This window comes from the organism of the source record quoted next, unplaced genomic scaffold (genome assembly GCF_019419815.1).
Source record: "Pyrus x bretschneideri cultivar Hongxiangsu unplaced genomic scaffold, Pyrus_bretschneideri_v1 Contig1, whole genome shotgun sequence".
Lineage (NCBI taxonomy): Eukaryota > Viridiplantae > Streptophyta > Magnoliopsida > Rosales > Rosaceae > Pyrus > Pyrus x bretschneideri.
The window spans coordinates 13,000,284-13,018,245 of record NW_025999390.1 but is presented as its reverse complement, the minus strand read 5'-3'; the positions used below and the strand labels follow the sequence as shown (position 1 = coordinate 13,018,245).

Genomic DNA, 17,962 nt, shown 5'->3' with positions numbered 1-17,962 from the left:
TAGGGGAAAAGTCAATTTGGGCATAATTACATGCAGCCCGTGTTTGTCTAATATGTCATTCGAAATTCCTTTGTGTTTCAATGCATATAATTATATAATCTCAATTTCTCAGCAAAAACACATGACATAACCATGCATGCTTATTTCTTGGCTTATTAAATTAATCAAATTGTTTTCCATCATGAACGAGTAATGCTAAATATACCATAAATATAATGGCATAAATACTATGCAAGTTCCAGCTCTATTTAACAGATGCCAGTAATAATTAAAAGGGTAAATTACACTTTCATACTTCAGGTTTGGAGTCTATTTCAATTTCTTACAACATCTTCAAAACATTTCACTTTCATACCTTAAGTACTATTTTATTTCAAAATAATACCTCCGTTACATTTTTCATCCATTGATCTGTTAAATGCTGCCGTGGCTGCTATATATATGCCAAATGTCTGCCATGTGGTAAATAAAATATTTTTTTTAAAAAACCTGAATTTTTTCAGAAACCCCCCCCCCCCCCGAGTGACCGTAATCCAGAACCCAAAAACCTGCAACAAGAAGAAGAAGAAGAAGAAGAAGAAGAGGGAGAAAAAAAAAAAAACAAAAACCCAGTTCGTCCCACCTGAGCCACCCCTTTCTCCCATCCCCCATCACCCCTCCCAAAAATGCCCCATTACCCACAAAAATTCCACCCGAGATTAGGTGGATCTACCAAAAAACCAGTCCAAAAATCATCTCAAACTCAAAGTATTTTCAAAATCCACCCATACTGAAAATCACGAGATCCTGACCCCAGGGGGGTGTGGGTGGTGGGGCGGGGAAGGGGGGAAGGTCACGTGGCACCAGGGGGAGGTGGGTCGTGGGGAGGAGGTCGCGCGATGGCCGGGGGGGGGGGGGACGAACTAGGTTTGGGGTTTTTTTTCCTTCTTCTTCTTCTTCCTGCTGCTGCTGCTGCAGGTTTTTTTTGTTCTTTCCTTCTTCTTCTTGTTGCTGCTACAGCAAGTTTTTTGGGTTTTGGGTTAGGGAAAGGGATGTGGGTCGCTTTTTTGGGAGGGGGGGTGGGGAGAGGGAGGGATAGTGGGTTTCTTTTTTTTCTTTTTTTTTTCATTTTTTTTTCTTTTTTTTTTGAGAAAATTCAGGTTTAAAAAAAAAATTTAATTATTTTATTTGCCATGTGACGGACATTTGGCAGCCACATCAGCATTTAACAGATCAATGGATGGAAAATGTAACGGAGGTATTATTTTGAAATAAAATAGTATTTAAGGTATGAAAGTGAAATGTTTTGAAGATGTTGTAAGGAAATAAAATAGACCCCAAATCTAAAGTATGAAAGTGTAATTTACCCTAATTAAAATGATAAGATAATGTGTTCGACATGCAACATATTATAACTTTATTAATAAATTAATAACTTTTCAGTGTCTTGCATGCATTCATAAAAAAAAATAAAAAAATAAAAAAAATAAAAAAAAGCAAGAAAACAATTGCATGCCATTCACACGAGAGAATCTGATGTATAAAATTCACCAGAACTTGTCCCTGCCTGTTTAGTTATATCATAGAGTACAAGTTTATACATTGATGCTACGCAACAGAAATATACATATTTTCTGGGCAATTGTATTTTTGGGTCAGGTTTTGTACTCTCGCACTGTCATGTTTACATGTCGAGTGTGCTATTTGCACGTTCATTTTTACGTCCTATACACTTTTTGTTAATTTTTTTGATTTGATATTCTTTAATTTATTCGAATTTACGACTGAAAATTAAAAAGATGTATAAGAAGTAAAAAATAATATGTGTATAGCATCACCCTATATATAGCCAAAGATACTTCCAGATCGCAAGGATTTTCATTAAAAATGTGTGTTGGACTATACTCTAACAAATATATATCCCCATTCAACAGATAATCTTTGACCTATAGATCTCACAGGTAGGATGACCTATCGGGTGGCAAGACCTTCCACCATTCTCTGGTCCATGCATGGTACCATGCATCCATATTCTATTAGTACTTTTTTTTTTTTTAAACAACCATATTCTATTAGTATTAATCATATAATTAAGAATGTAATCTTGAACACATATGCATATGCTCACCATGCTTGATGTCTAATCATATATTAGTACTATTGTATAATTAAGAATGTAATCTTGAACACATATACATATTCCTAATTATTGAAGCTAACTAAATTAATTTATAAATTAAAACAATAACTAATAATTAGAGAATCTATGGAATGTGTAGATATAAGTTGATAGATTGTCAGGTTAATTAGGTTATTATAGTGAGGAACAATTATAAAATCGCGAACCTTAATGGAAAAAACCAAGTACACCTTATCACATGAATAAACAGTGATAGTTAGGTCTTCTGCCTAACAAAAAGGGCTGGAAAATATGGCAGAAAAGGTTGGTTGTATTATATTTCTCTTTTTATAGGAGCTAGCATATATATAGGCCAAAATCTACTATATACTACCGAAATAGTGATCTTTAGCCATTACTTTAAGAATTCATATAAAGTTGAGAAGACAAATTAAAAATTTAAAGATCAATCCATTGCCAATACTTTAGGATTTTAAATATTGTAGATTACATAATATCTGTTGTCAAATGTAATCATAGTACAGGAGCTTTTCGAATGGAAGAGAGTGAGCATTATTAGATACGACTACACAACCGCTTACACTTGGTGCTCTTTGTTTGTTAATAACTTAATAGTGTGAACTTCACATTGAAAAATGAAGAAATTTTATAGTAGTGGAGCCATAAATTCACGTTAGGATTGAGGGCTCCTTTATACCATGTAAAATCATAATATATATGTATATGTACGTGTGTGTGTATATATATATATGTATATATTGAAAAAAGAGAAAATGGGAGAGAATTTCAGAATGCATGAATATCGTATTTTTTATTGGCAAGTTTGGTATCATCTTACCTAATATGCTTCACTAACCAAAGGTATTCAAAATTATTACTTAAGAATATGAATTTCACATTGGAGAAACAAGAGAAAGTAGATATGTTTAAAAGTAGTCGGACTAATCTTCATATTGTCAATTGATTTTATAATGGAATTTCAATCTTCTCTATGATATCAAAGTAGGTTGGCCAACATGTGAAGCCCAGCAGTTACATGTGCTTCCCGTCATCAAATTTGTGTTAGTCATGTATTAAGCTCTAAAATTCGCTACACATGAAGGGAAGTGTTGAAAATATGAATCTTAGGTATGTTGAGAATATGAATCTTACATCAGAGAAATAAGAGACCTAATATACTGATAAGAATTAATTAAACTACTCCTTATATTATTAATGAAATATTACGACGAAATCTCAACATCTTTTGATGAATTCTGACTAATATACTCATATTAATTAAAGAACTATATGTCAATGAGGAAATATTGTAATTACATCTCTAGAAACAAAAAATAATAATAAGCAAAAGCGGAGGAGGAGGTCTAAGATTATGTTTGAATGGGGAAGATTTTATGTTAAATTTTTTATTTGGGACATTTCTTCACATCTTCATATGCCTTTTTACATATGACAAAGTTCAAACCTAACATGTAAACAAAACAAATTGGATGATGTGAAGCATGTGTGGTTGTTGGGCTTCACATTTGCCAACCTGCTTTGAAGAAGTTGCGGTTTCACAATAAAACTAATTGACAACATGAGAAGTAACCCAACTCCTCATAAGCACATGCAAGGCTTACCAAACTTCCAATGCGGGACATTTCTTCAGATCAAACAACACAAGAGCTTTAGGCCAAGTGAGAAAGATATACACTATAACACTTTATGTCATTGTAATACTCATGTGGTGTACTTCTATTCCTTCCTATCGACATTTTATGATCTATTTGTTACAAACTTGATCTCTATCTTGTGACTTGGAAGTTCCTCACCTAAACATAGCCTAAATTTTTTAAGGGATTTAGTTTTCATATATGTACACATGCAAAGACTTTGAGAAAAAAAATTCAAAAGGGTCGGAGCTTCCCCTTGTGGCTCCATGATTGGCTTTCATGTGCTTATAAGGATTTGGATTACTGTCACTCCAAAATAGTCAATATGTACTTCTCCTATATATGCAGAAATTTTGGATAGAAAAAAAGAGAAATTAGGTTTACATCCCTCTTTTTTCAACTCCATTAATTGAAACCTTATTCATTTTCAAATTTTAATCAAGGTCCCTTGGTTTTAATAAACATCATTAGTTATTTCAATAATAAAATATTTTACATATCAAGATAATTAAATTTTATTTCTAAATTATTCATTTAGTGTTAGAAACGTTACATTTGATATATTTATATTTATGGCTAAATTTTGTATCATATATTTTTATTTTTAGTTTGTACCCATTTTAATTTGCAACCCTTTTTATGAATTGTGCCAATCTTCTATTCAGTTTTAGTTTGTACCCATATATTAATTTCTCTTTGTGTCCATATTTTTCAAACTCTTATTTGTACTCATATTTTTTTGACCTTTTGTTTGTACCCATAATTTATTAATAATGTACCCATTTGTCTTTAAACAGGTACCACTTTGTTATATGTATAATGTACCCATTTTTTTATATGAAATCTACCCATTATATAAAACGTATCACCTTTTTTTGTATAAAATGTACAAACTTTTTGTCTGTAAAATGCATCGTATAAGAATTATCAATTTTTTGTATGTAAAATGCCATTAATATAAGTAATGAAAAATCATGGGTTTTATTTAAGTATAATTTCTTTTAATATTTTCAACAATATGGATTCAACAAATTATAAAATCTCATTAATATAAATAACTACAAATATCAAATTTTAATTTTAAAAATTATAATAACCTACATAGAAATGCATTATTGCGTTATTTTAGGGATTTCAATCAAAAATCGAAAACCAATAAGGTTTCAATCAAAGAACGTTGATAAATAAGGACCGCATCCAAAGTCACCCTAGAAAAAAATACTATGGATGACTGTAGAAATCCTTAGTTTCTTCCTTTTTATAACATATAATCTCATTAAGTGCTTTACATTAGAAATCATTAGTTTAGTTTTGTTTATGTATAGAATATTTAATATAACTTGGTTAAGTATAGTACCAATTCACCTGCGTGATTTCAAAGCATTCAGGTGAACTTTGAGCTCATTTTGATCTCAATCAATATCAAGCAGATTTATCATGGAACGCACTCCATTGACCCAAGTCAATTCTCAATCTTGAACAATCTATGGCGACTTTGACGGAGTAGTTACGTTGATTAGTAAATTGGTGACAATTATATTTCACCCAATATATTCACTAATTTATTTGGTTGTCGAGCAGATATGAATCTGGACTAACCCTGTCAAATTGTGGACTTTGAGGGGATCTCAAGATTTTGCCGATCAGTTCTAACAACGAAATGGCAACGCAAACATTGAGTTTGTGGATATCTTTACGCTTCTTCAGCATTTAAACTCAAAGACTGAGTCACAGAGAGAGAGAGAGAGAGAGAGAGAGAGAAGGGTTTGTAGACAAAGATGTATATAGGCCTCGTGGAGGGGACTGTCTAAGATTCTGAAAATCTTTATCGGGATCTAAGTCAATTAGCACACAAGATCTCGTGGTCCAAAGAAACAAAAAACCTATGGCATGCACACCTACCGCCAAAATCTACTGTCGTATTTTTTTGATTTCCTCTCACATACTATACATTCATATCCGTCCATACGTGCATGAACCATGAAGTTCGAGCAGGACAGTATACGTAGTATATGATGTATGTTGAACAGGGGCTCCCACTAACGCAGTGAATGTTCATATGTACGGTCCAAAGTTAAAAGAAAGAAAACGGTAAATTTTATGACCCGTTTGATAACCAAATTTTATTTTGTTTTTTATTTCACTTTTTTGTGATTGAAGTATGAAAAGAGTACACATATAGAGAAAAACATAGATGAAGAAGGATAATGAAAGAGAAAGGGAGAGATAAAGAAGAATCAATGAAAACAAACATAGGAAGTTTAAACACCTCAACATTTGTTTTGGTTTTTGGTTTGGGAAGTGTTATTTGCACTTCTACACTCCTCACAAGTGTTTTTTCCTTTTCAAATATAGAAAATTTGAAGTTTAGAATAAGATTTTTGGAGTGCCAATAACAATTCCTTTTGGTTTTTATAGTTTTCTTTTTGTGTCCTTGCATTTCTTCTCCATCTCTTTCACCATCCTTCGTCCACTTTTTTCCTCTCATTTATAAATAAATAAATAAAAACAAAATGATTATTAAACGAACCTTCATAGTCTAGAAAATTATTTCTTAAAGTAGCAAGGTGATGAAAAGTTTGGAATGTGAGATCAAATGAATTGTAGATTTAGTTATATCAAACCATCACATTTGGGCAGAAAAAGCAAAAGGGGAATGGTTTTATTGTTAGCTAGGCTTGTACTTTTATTCAAATTATCTTTATATAAAGCGAATTTTTGTCATGATAATGTAGTGTTTTCTTACCAATAGTCCGACAATAGAAAATCCTTATTTTGTTCACATTTCATGAATCTAATCAGTGGTTTGTATCCATAGTAGTCCAACAAGATCAAGGAACATTTCGAACATATATATATACACGTTTGGTTTAGGGTTTATAATTTTGGATTTAGGGTATACTATGTATGTATATACGTATGTGCGTATAGAGAATAATGATTGGTTGTGGTTATTCAAAAAAATTAAGCCAAGCAAAATCAAACTGAACAAAGAATGGCACCCAATAGGGCTCCAGCAAAAACAAGACGAAAGTGCCGATGCAGAGAACATACAAAATCAGAACCAACAACGCCAAACAGGAGCTATAAAAACTTCTCTAGTACATACATTTTTTTTAAGTATGTGCATATAGAGAAGCTTGTATAGCTAGCTTATCGAGTATAAGTTGGGTGCACATGCATATACATGGTGTTTTACGCTTACGTGATGGAGGAAAATAATCTTCAACAAATTTGACAAAACACAGCCACACGAGCAACTTGCTCATATAACTACATCATAGCTCCCGTACTATGAATACTATCTGTATTATACTATTATGGTGGTGATGCTTTACGAAACAGTGATAATTGAGCGGCCAACATCGAGAGTATATTCTTTGTAAATATGGACCCCCCATATCCTCCTCTAGATGGGACGTGAGATGACCTGCACAATTGAGAATAATACTTGCATCTTCTCATAGAATCTATATAATTCATTCTTGCGAATAAAGTATTTTTATTATATAAATTTTATGATTGGAATAGTTCGTTTTGTTAATTTTTATTTAAAAACAATCTTACAAAAAAATTATTTAAATCAGAGTATACATCTAAATGTATGAAACGTATAGATGATGTAAATATCAATTACCAAGTAACATATTCATGATAAACTATTTTTTTTTTCTTTTATACTTTTGAATTACTAAACGATTAAAAAATTATATAGTAAAGATACATTAACTATAAGAGGGGAGATTTGTGCATTTTCCATATGCGAGATGCAAGTATTATAATACAACTTTTAAGATTTTTTTTTTTTTTTTTGGTAAATAAACGCAACGGAAATTCAACTATGATTTGGTGTAGGTAGGGCACACATCAGATAAATGAAGGATTGGAAATATGCAATTGATGATCCAACGCTAAAGATTCTGGTATTTAATTAATCGGTGTATTCATAGATTTTTATTTTATTTTGCAAGGTAAGGTGAACTTTGCATGGTGGAGGCTGGACTGTAAGGCGTTCAGATGTTAGTTGTGGAATTTGCTTACAAAGCATGTCAGTCAATCTATTGGAAATCAGAGTAGTCAGTTTGTATAGGAGAGTATCAATCCAATGTAGGATATAATCCAACGGTCCCCTTCAAGCAGTCCGATCGAGAGAGATTTGTTTCTATCAAATCCATGTACTTAGATACTGTGTGATCTTTTAGTGTGCCCTCATGTGTTCATGTCATGCATTTATCTCCATGGCCTACGTCTCTCAGTCAGTACCTTTGTGTTTGTTGTCTTGTGATTTTTCTACTCCAGTACATGACCTGATTTCAAGTGATTTGCTTCAAACCTACACTTAATGTACCTCAGTTTCTGTTCTTTTGTGGACAAGTTACTTTTTTGGGTCCAGAGTAATATCTCTCTTGTGTACAAAATATGTGCAAATCACTTAAGTGGTCTTTCTTGCTAGTAAAGCAAGAAAAGAAAAGGTTGTTGCACCAAGAAGTTAAGGGTCTATGAGGTATTGTGAGGAGCGAATCTTTAACATAGCCTGTTGTAACAACTGAGTTTATTTCTTTCATTACGCATACAAGTTATTTGATAAAAAAACTTGTCACCTTCAAGTGAGAGTTGTATGAATACAAATTAAACAGGTATGACATGCTTCTTATCACTTATGTTCCCATTTGCATGGAGTCTTTGGTTGCCTATTGGAAATTTATGTTAGATTGACTGGCCTGTCACAGTCCTTAACTGAGAAGTTTCCAGCTGACAACAAGATATTTCAAAATTGAAAGCTATCATTATTCAAAGATTTGAAGGATATACGAGTAGACTCTGTCTCGATTTACTTGGTCCGAACTGTATCTGGTCCCCCAAGCCATAGAAGCTTCTCTTTTCCCTGGTCATTGGTGCGGATAATCCAGTTTTAAACAAAAATCACCAGCTATGTCAGCGATTTCCACCTAGCGTAGAAAGAAAAGCAATTTTTGGATATTTTATATGCGAATATAAGACCCGATGTGTAAACATTTAATATGATTAATATTATTTTATTAGTGAAATTATAATTTTCCTCATATTTTACGAATAATTTGGGTTAATATTATTATGTTACTAACCTCATGCTACACGCGTGTACGAAGACAATCAACATTGTTATTTCATTATTTATTATTCAATTTGAAGGAAAAATAAAAAACGAAAAAAGTAAAACAGTAAATATATTTAAAAAAAGAAAAATTTAATGAAAAACTTCCAGTAAGGTTCACTTTAACAAAAAATTATATTTTTACACTAAAAAGTTAATTTTGGTACTATTCACTTTACCCCTTTATTTTATCCTTATAATTATAACTTAAAATTTTTAAACAATTTTCATTAGTTTTTCTTTTAAAAAATAATAAACTTACTAATCACCACCAGTCCCACTTCTTGGTGGTTTTATTTTTGTATTTTTTTTAATACTTATGGATGATTGTCAGTTTTGGGATTATGAAAGTTTCAACATTTTTACCTTCTTCTTTTAAATACATAGATTATTCTTATATTATTTTGTTCGCTCATGAAGGATCTAGTTGGGTAAAGCTATATACAACTCATTGCTAGAAGAAATTTTTTATGATAATGGGAACATGAGTGGTACATTAAATGTTTTTATGTAAGTAGTGAAAAATTTTATTTTTTAAGTTATTAATTTTTTAACACGGGTGCATTTTTTGTTCACTCACATTAACTTTAGGGTATGCTCACCATACACCTTATTCGGTGCCATGTGTCCATCCTTCTAACCTTAGTTACTTGCTAATTAAATATATTATTTTCAATTTTTAAAACTAATTTTAAACATTAAAATTAAAAATTAAAAATAAAAACTGAAACCCTTCAAGTTCCCCACCCAGCCAAACACCAAAAACAACTACCCATCCACGCCACCCCTTCAATTGATTCTTCAAAGTCTACCCCTACCCAGCCAATCTTCTTCGTGCCATGGTGAATCACCATGTCTCCGTTCTCCTTCTTGCACTGTAACTCTAATTTTATTTTAGTTTATAAAGAAACCCAACAAATGTCCTCGCCAAGAAAATAATCCCAAATTGGATAATCAAATCGTACGTGCACAGAAATATCCTCACAAGAAATAGAAAGGGTTGATTCTTTAGGTGAGGTTGCTATGGAATTTCATGGTTGCAAAGGCGCAACCTTCGTGGTGGTCTCCGGCTGTTGTTACAGTGGAAGAAAAAGAAGGGAGGGCGGAGAACGAAGTCATGGTAAATTCGCCATGCACCCGAAGAAGAAGATTGGCTGGGTGGAACTTTGAAGAATCAATTGAATGGTTGGCGTGGGTGGGGAACGAAACACTGCTGGGCCTGGGCAAGGTTTGAGTTATTTATTTATTTTTAAGTTTAATGGTTAAAATTAGTTTTAAAAATTGAAAATGATATATATAATTAACAAGTAACTAGGGTTAGAAGAAGGGACACATGGCAGCTAATAAGTTGTATGGTGAGCATACACCAAGTGTGAATGAGCAAAAACGCATCATTTTAACACACATATCCCACTATTTATATAGTCCTGATTTACATTGAAAATATCTCCACTGCTACCACTTATGTACGTATTAAAAATAAATAAATAATAAATAAATGTTGAAGTGAAACTAGGGATGGCAACAGGACGGGCAGGGTTGGAGTGCCCCTTCCATTCCCCATCTCCGATAGTGATTTTTCTCCTTATAACCAGATTCATAACCATGTTTTTTAACTGGAGATTCTCCTCCCGCGCCATTAGGGTCGGGTATCCACAAGGTACCGAACCTGTGAGGCTTTTGTCATCCCTAACTTAAACACATGTCAAGTGTTAACCCTCATGAGATAACAAACCTAATCAATTATTCAGATTTCTAGTCTTCTAAAAAAAGTACTTCCGAATCCATAGGATTTCCCTTCTTACTACATTTTTTAACAGGTTCTAAGATATCTCCAACGTGGAGTTGCTAAAACCACTTTTGGGACAATAAAAACAAATTTTAGCTTCGAAATTATATTTTTTTTTCCAACCCCGTAGTGCTAAAATTTAGCACGTCAACTATATTAAATTAGTTTTCGTATATTCCATAGAATTGTAATGGAGTAGCTTATCGCTTTTACGAAGTCAGGCTTATATGGAGTTGATTCTAAATTATGGTTTGAGGAGCCCCTGATTGTTATAAGGGATGTACTCTATCAAAATTTGTATTCGAGTTAAGTTTTTATCATCAATAAAGCTATCGTTTTAGTTATTATTATTTTTTTTTTTGAAGAGTTTTAGCCTCAATTTTTTTTCAAATAATTATTTTAGGTTGCCTTAATTTATTTTTAAGAACATGTATCTAAAAAGAAGTTCACATTCCAACGAAATATGAAAAATCACAAAGAACTTTAAATTCAATTTGCATTAGGACGGCTCTGCTCTCCTCCATTTAGTATACGTGGTTGAGTAGAACCTTTAATAAGGTAAACCTGATAGGGAAACTCACACCTTGCATTAAGCTTTTCATCTTCTTCTTGTTTCCAACTCAAATTCTAAATTTTGGATTCTAACAGCTTGGATATTGGAGTGGTCTAATGGGTTTTTGGCAGTATATGATAATTAGGAAACATATTCTCTTTTAGCAATAAAGTAGTGTGAATTTGATCTTGATATATAAAGATGGAGCATGATCATTTCGTGCAATCTGTAAGAATTATATATTCTCTAAAGATTATTGCAACAACAAAGCATATGATGATCTGTGTTTGCAGACTAGCAAGATGTGGAAATGTATGCAGCAACAGATAAGGAAATGTAGCAGAGAGTCGAACTATTTGTGAAAGACTTGCTTCATACATTGATTTGATCGTATATATACAGGGGCGGACCTACCTTGGATATGTTGGATCAACTGACCCTTTATAAGCTTTGAAATCCTTTATAAAAGAGATGGATGCTGCCCTTTAAAAATCTGAGATACCTTAAAAATTGCCCTTCAACTGCTTGACAAATTGCCTCAATGAGCACTGGACGAGATAGCTACTAGCTTAATTGTTTTGTATGCATTGCTATGGGCATCTATCGATAGGCTTACTCGACATATGTTGGCATTTGTCGGTATGCTCACTGGTCTTCACCTGAGAAGTGGTTTTGTTGCTCTCTTGGTGGGGATAAGGCAATGTAATCATAATCCTAGGAGAATTGGATATCATATCCTATATTCTCTCCCAGATAATCTCCCGAAATGAATTGAGGTTACTTTCTGTACAAGGACTCTGAAAATCTCTATAAAATACCCTAGGTTGGGCATTTACCAAGGGGATCAATCAATGAAAGGACTGTTCACGACGTATTGCACATCACATCATTCTTTCTTAGAACTATACCCATAGGTTGATTCTCCTTCCCGAAGATATGTAGGCATTCCTTTTCACATTCAACCACCCCCCTCCTCCCCCCCCAAAGTCAACCTTATTTTTCCCTCGTCGGAGGTCATGTGCAATTTCGACTAGATTTCGTTTCCGTGTGTGGATGCGCACGAATTTGATTTCAACAACTAATATGGACCAAGTTCATGTAGGATTGTGATGACAAGATCATCATTGTCGACTTTATGTCCAATGGTAGCAAGTCCATCCGAAAGCGCCTTGGCATAGCGAATGTATTATGACACAGTGCGAGAACCCTTGTGGAGATTGAGCAACTGAAAAAGAAAGTTTGCTGAAACAACGGAGCTTTGGGAAAAATGCTACTGCAAGCACTCCTAAACAGCCTGGGCTGTATCATAACCAACAGTCAAGGCACTTAGTATTTCTCTTCACTTGTAAGTGAGAGATATTAGGTTCGATTATCACCAAAAACAAATTTAAACCACATTATTGCTAACTCATTATAACTCTCTTTCCCTTAGTATAGATAATATCATTTGCTAAAAAAAATAAAAAGAAATAAAAAAAATTCAAGACATCTAGAACTCTTGTATAACACAAATCGCCACAATCCCAATTGGGATGACATGCACGCACCTCTTCGAGGTTCACTTTTTTGGATGCCGAATAAAACTTTTGTTCGTCCAAATAAAGGAAGTGGACAGAGACTTTGGTGCAATAAACATCATAATTAAATTCTTTTCAGAATACAAATTCCATTCATTCACACTAAAGAAACAAAATTTTTGGAAGAATCAAATTTCATGATACACAATATATGTATTATGGTGGAATGTGGATAGAATCGTGGAATCATAGAATCAAATTAAGAAGTAATAAGCAAACACGCAAATATTAAGTGATATTAGCAGAATTTGCAAGCAATATACACTAGTCTTGTGACTTGGTCCATATATTTCGCATGTAAATGCAATCTCCCACAAAATCCAAACTAGTCTCCCTCTCAATGTCTTGTCCAAATCATGCAAGAGTGATCACTCCTTCAGTCCCACATAGGATTTCTTGTTGCTTCTGCTTTTGATTATTCAATTAAATCACATCCAAACTTTGTTTTTTTAAATTTATTAATTATGGACTCTACTCTTTCCGTTCGTTTTCGAAATTCTGAAAACAAGGCCTGCCCTGAGCCTGAGGGTAGTTGAAGTAGGCATCCGCCTAGGGCCCTCACTTAGGAAGGCTCTCAAATTTTTTGTAAAATATATAATAATATATATTATATAAATTTTTACAGTTCAAATCCAATAAAAATATCAAAAATAAAATCATAGGCAATTGAAAAGAATTTGTTGAAAAATTAGATTATGTAAACTTAATTAGTACATCTGCATTGAAAAACGTGAGACGTGTAATATTTAAGTAATGTTTGTATATCTTTCTTTATTTTAATATTAATTTTTAATGATATTGATATAGAAATAGACTTTTTCATGTATTTAGGGAATTTTTTTTTCTGCATATCAATACACAAAAAGTTGGGACTCAGAAAACTCTAGCGCCTCACGTCAAGTCTAAGTCTTGCCTAGGACTCCCAAATTCTCAGGGCCGGTCCTGGAACTAAATTAACTAGTGTTGAGATAATTAGGTTTTTTTCCATGATGGGTTGAAAAGCTAATCTAGCAGATATACATAATGTTTAGAACTAGTTTTTTAACTAGTGTTGAGAGAATTAGGTTTTTTTCCATGATGGGTTCAAAAGCTAATCTAGCAGATATATGTAATGTTTAGAACTAGTTTTTTTTAACTAGTGTTGAGATAATTAGGTCTTTTTCCATGATGGGTTGAAAACCTAATCTAGCGCATATATATATATATATATATATATATATATATATAATGTTTAGAACTAGTTTTTTTTTTTTTTTTTTCAGAATAAAAAATACATTAAAATTTTCCTTTAGCGAGAATCGAACCCAAGATCTCTCACTTACCAGTGAAGAGGAATACTATTAGACCGTAGTACTAAGTGGCTGTTTAGAACTAATTAATAATTTCAATTAAGTTTCTATATTAATAAAGTTCTGAATGAATGGGTTAACATTTAGATTAATTTCACACTTCTTGAATGAATGGGTTAACATTTAGATTAATTTCACATTTCTTAGGATAATTCGGATTTCACATTCTTAGATTTCAAACTTTTGGGGACAATTTATGACATGTAAAAAGTTACTAAACATTGTATATTATTTTTAAGTTCCCAGCTACTTCCAACTGCTACTACTTTAAACATACAATGCTTAATTACAAAACACTGAAAATCCTTTGTCCTGGTGCTAATATCTTGTTTGGATCAAACCTAACTTTCCTGTCTTGGAAACTTTGCCACTTTGTTCCGAAATGGGTTTTCCAATCCTCCTGTGTTTCATAGTGGGGAAGGTACTGCTTAACCAGAATGCCAGCATCATTACAAAATTGCAGTATTTGTCTGTTTACTTCATCAAATGCCTGCCAGTCATTGAATCCGCTTGCATGCAAGAGCCCTACAACATAGAAAACATCTTCATCTGGAATAACTGCAGACATCCTACCGTCCCACCTGCAACATTATTTAATACAAAATTCGTTCATTAGATTACCAAAAATAAAACAGAAACCCTAATTCTTTTGGTTCAAGGAAAGGGGCGGGATGCAGTAAGAGTCAAACTCCTTCCAAGAATAGTAAGTATTCTATCACTAGAGGCTAGAGCTGTATAGAAAGCGCACATATTTAACACAAGTACTATTAATTATGCTCACGGAAAACTCACTTTTTTCGGTTCATGGGGTAAATGAGGGTCACTGCCGTAGGAACATTTTGTTTGAGAAGAATGTTCCTGAAAACACCCGAATCAATGTCCAAAATTCGTGATTTTGGTACAAAGATATTCAGCCATGGATGAGCAATATCCCATAGTCCAAGTGATCGAAGTTTTTCCTCTTCAGTGTGCACTCTATCCAGAAAATCTATGTACAATACATCTTGATTGAATAAAAATCCCGGAACGAAGCTTAACCCGTTGATCAATTTTTCAACTACCTATATATACAAGGAAAAGTAATTTAAAATGGTACTAACTCTCTTAATTACCTTCAATATTAGTCATATAATAAATATAAAAAAATAGTAGAAAAATGGTGTACCTTGTCCACTGTTGTTCGAGTGCTATCATCATAATATTTAGCTGCTTCTATGTAGTAGATGATGCCGTATTGATTTATTAAAGCTGTTATTCTTGGTTGATCGAGTAATGGGTAAAAGGAAAGGTCTAGAGGACCCTGCTTCATTAGAAGGAAACCTTCTAAATAATCGAATCCGTTGTTTGCCATTAAACGTTCTTGATCTTTTGAAAATGCAGAGAAGTTGCTGTACATCATTCGAACCCATTTAGCCTGCAGAGAAGTAGTGTAGAACTTATTTAATCAAATCATAGTTCAAGAAAAATATAGTATATATTTTGTTACAACGATATTGTACTCTGAGGAGCAGAGGTATATTTTTGTTCATACCCTCTTCGGAGCTGGCTCTAGGGGAATCCTTGCTCTGGTTATTATACCAAATTGGCCCTAAGCCTCCGAGAACAGCATAAAATAGCCCTGGCACCTTGTTTGAGGAGCATGTAACTAATTCCCCCTTCCCTGAATAAAATAAAATAAAATTCATAAGTGCCTGATAAACAACCAATTAAATTTATGTGTAAGGGGCTAATGTTTACATGCAAGCGTTACCCTTAATGAAATTTATTTTTGTTTTATGTAAGATAATTTTTTTGACAAACAATAGCAGTATGAAGCGTTAAATGTTTGAGGAGAGAGAGATCAGTGAGAATCAAATTCGCAACCGTATGCATAAAATTATAACTTTCCACCACTACAATAAAGCACCTACTTATAGAATATCACTTTAGTAACAATGCAATCATATATCGATACAAATAAATATTTTAAAGCACCAATTGACTTGGTGGAATACTTTAAATGAATATGTAAACTTCATTCTTGTTCTATATCCACACTTTAAGAAAATGGCGCTTTAACACAATGGCATCATGTTTACACGCCCTACTTTTCTCCTTAGTAATTAACTATCCAACCCACTAATGATATATCGCTCTACCAAAAATATATAGGCTTTTTAGCCAAAATGGTCTCTGAGAGTGCATAACACATTACTTTAGTCCTTGATATTTAAAATCAATAGAAGTGGTCCCTAAAATTGTCCACCATCAATCATTTTGGTCATTCTGTGCAAAATTATGTAATTTATGTTACATAAGGATCAAAATGACAAATAAACCCTCAATTTAATAAATAATGGGCCAAAATGATTTGACAAAAATTAAGGATATTTTGGTCATTGTGTTCTTATTTAATAGAGATTTTTCTCGGAATAACCAAAATGATTGATGTGGACAAACTCAATGACCAATTCTAATGATTTAAAATCTCAGGGTTCAAATTGAGGAGTTATACAAATCTCAGGGACCATTTTGGCTAAAAAGCCATATATATATATATATTATTCATACTTTAAAGCCAATCTAAATAATCAAGAATAAGTTCGAGTTCTCACTTTCATTACCAGACCATGAGCTTGATTTGAAAGATTTGAGAAAGTTCGGTAGTTTTCACACACATGTGTAACAATTGTTGGCACTCTGAAAATGTGTACTTCAAATTTATAAAAATACAAGAAAAAAATTTATATACAAAGAATGAAAAATAACATTTTGGGAGTGCCAACTACTGAGGACAAACCCTAATAATAAATAGGAAAAATTAATAAATTTGTAAGTTAATGAGTGCGGTCCAATATTTTGCAACGCTTGCTGAGGTGCATTCATTTCCAGTGAATATGCATGCAATACAATGCAAAAGTAGTTGTTTGGACTTTTAAGTGAAAGAGCCACATGAATATTTCAAATTCATTGAATACATATAGAACTAGAATGTGTCACAAAAATAAGGACAGAAAGAAAATGGAAAGAAGGTCAATGAGATAACACAATATGATAGAGTAGTACTGAGTTGTAAGAGAGTCCTCATACCTGTTACAACATCGAGTTCATAGACATTGTTGATTTGAGGTCCATAACGAAACGTTTGCCCGCTGATTCCGGCGTTACTGAGCGTGCCACCAACGCTGAGGTAGAGGTAGTCAGTCCATGAAACTGGAGTAAGACCACGGTCGAGTGTAGCATGCAACACATCGATCCAACGCTGCTCACCTCCAACATCAGCATAAGAACCCAAAGAAGGGCTCTCAGAGACTACAATTCTAGACCCATTACTGATCAAAGCTGTCATGTTTATGACAACGCCATCAGAGGTCAGGGCCTGTCCACGAACAGAATGGCCCTGGCCCCTAGCAGCTACACTGAAAGGCGCAGAATTGTTGTTTGCGGATAGGATTAAACTTGCGATGTCATTTGGCGACGTTGGATTAAGAACTGCAGATGCGTATTGATAAACTATATGGCCATAATCTGTTGAGGTTGAATTGATGGATTCGGTATCATTTCGAAGGGAGCCGGAGATATCCCCGAGTGCGGGTAGGAGTATACTTGTCCCGGTTGTGAATAACTCCATAAACCCTAGGATTAAACTCATGGTTGTCAAGTATTTTGGAACTGCGAAATTCTCAGCCATTTTTTTTGTGGTGAAATGAGAGGAGAAGAGAAGTGTGTCGATATGTAGGAGTAAATTAAGTTGCATTATATACAGAGGAGAAATTACTTAAACAAAATTTATTAATGTGGGATAGT

The 17,962-nt window shown here is 33.3% G+C and overlaps 1 protein-coding gene across 1 annotated transcript; it reads right to left on the bottom strand.

The window, feature by feature from the left end:
• Positions 1-14,376: 14,376 nt before the first annotated feature.
• Positions 14,377-17,868, bottom strand: LOC103944039 (cytokinin dehydrogenase 2-like). Its single transcript, XM_009354429.2, is given in 6 exon segments — positions 14,377-14,757; positions 14,969-15,237; positions 15,342-15,590; positions 15,708-15,764; positions 15,766-15,836; positions 17,246-17,868. Coding segments are annotated over 6 exon segments (1,542 nt in total). The 5' UTR covers positions 17,847-17,868; the 3' UTR covers positions 14,377-14,462.
• Positions 17,869-17,962: the final 94 nt, after the last annotated feature.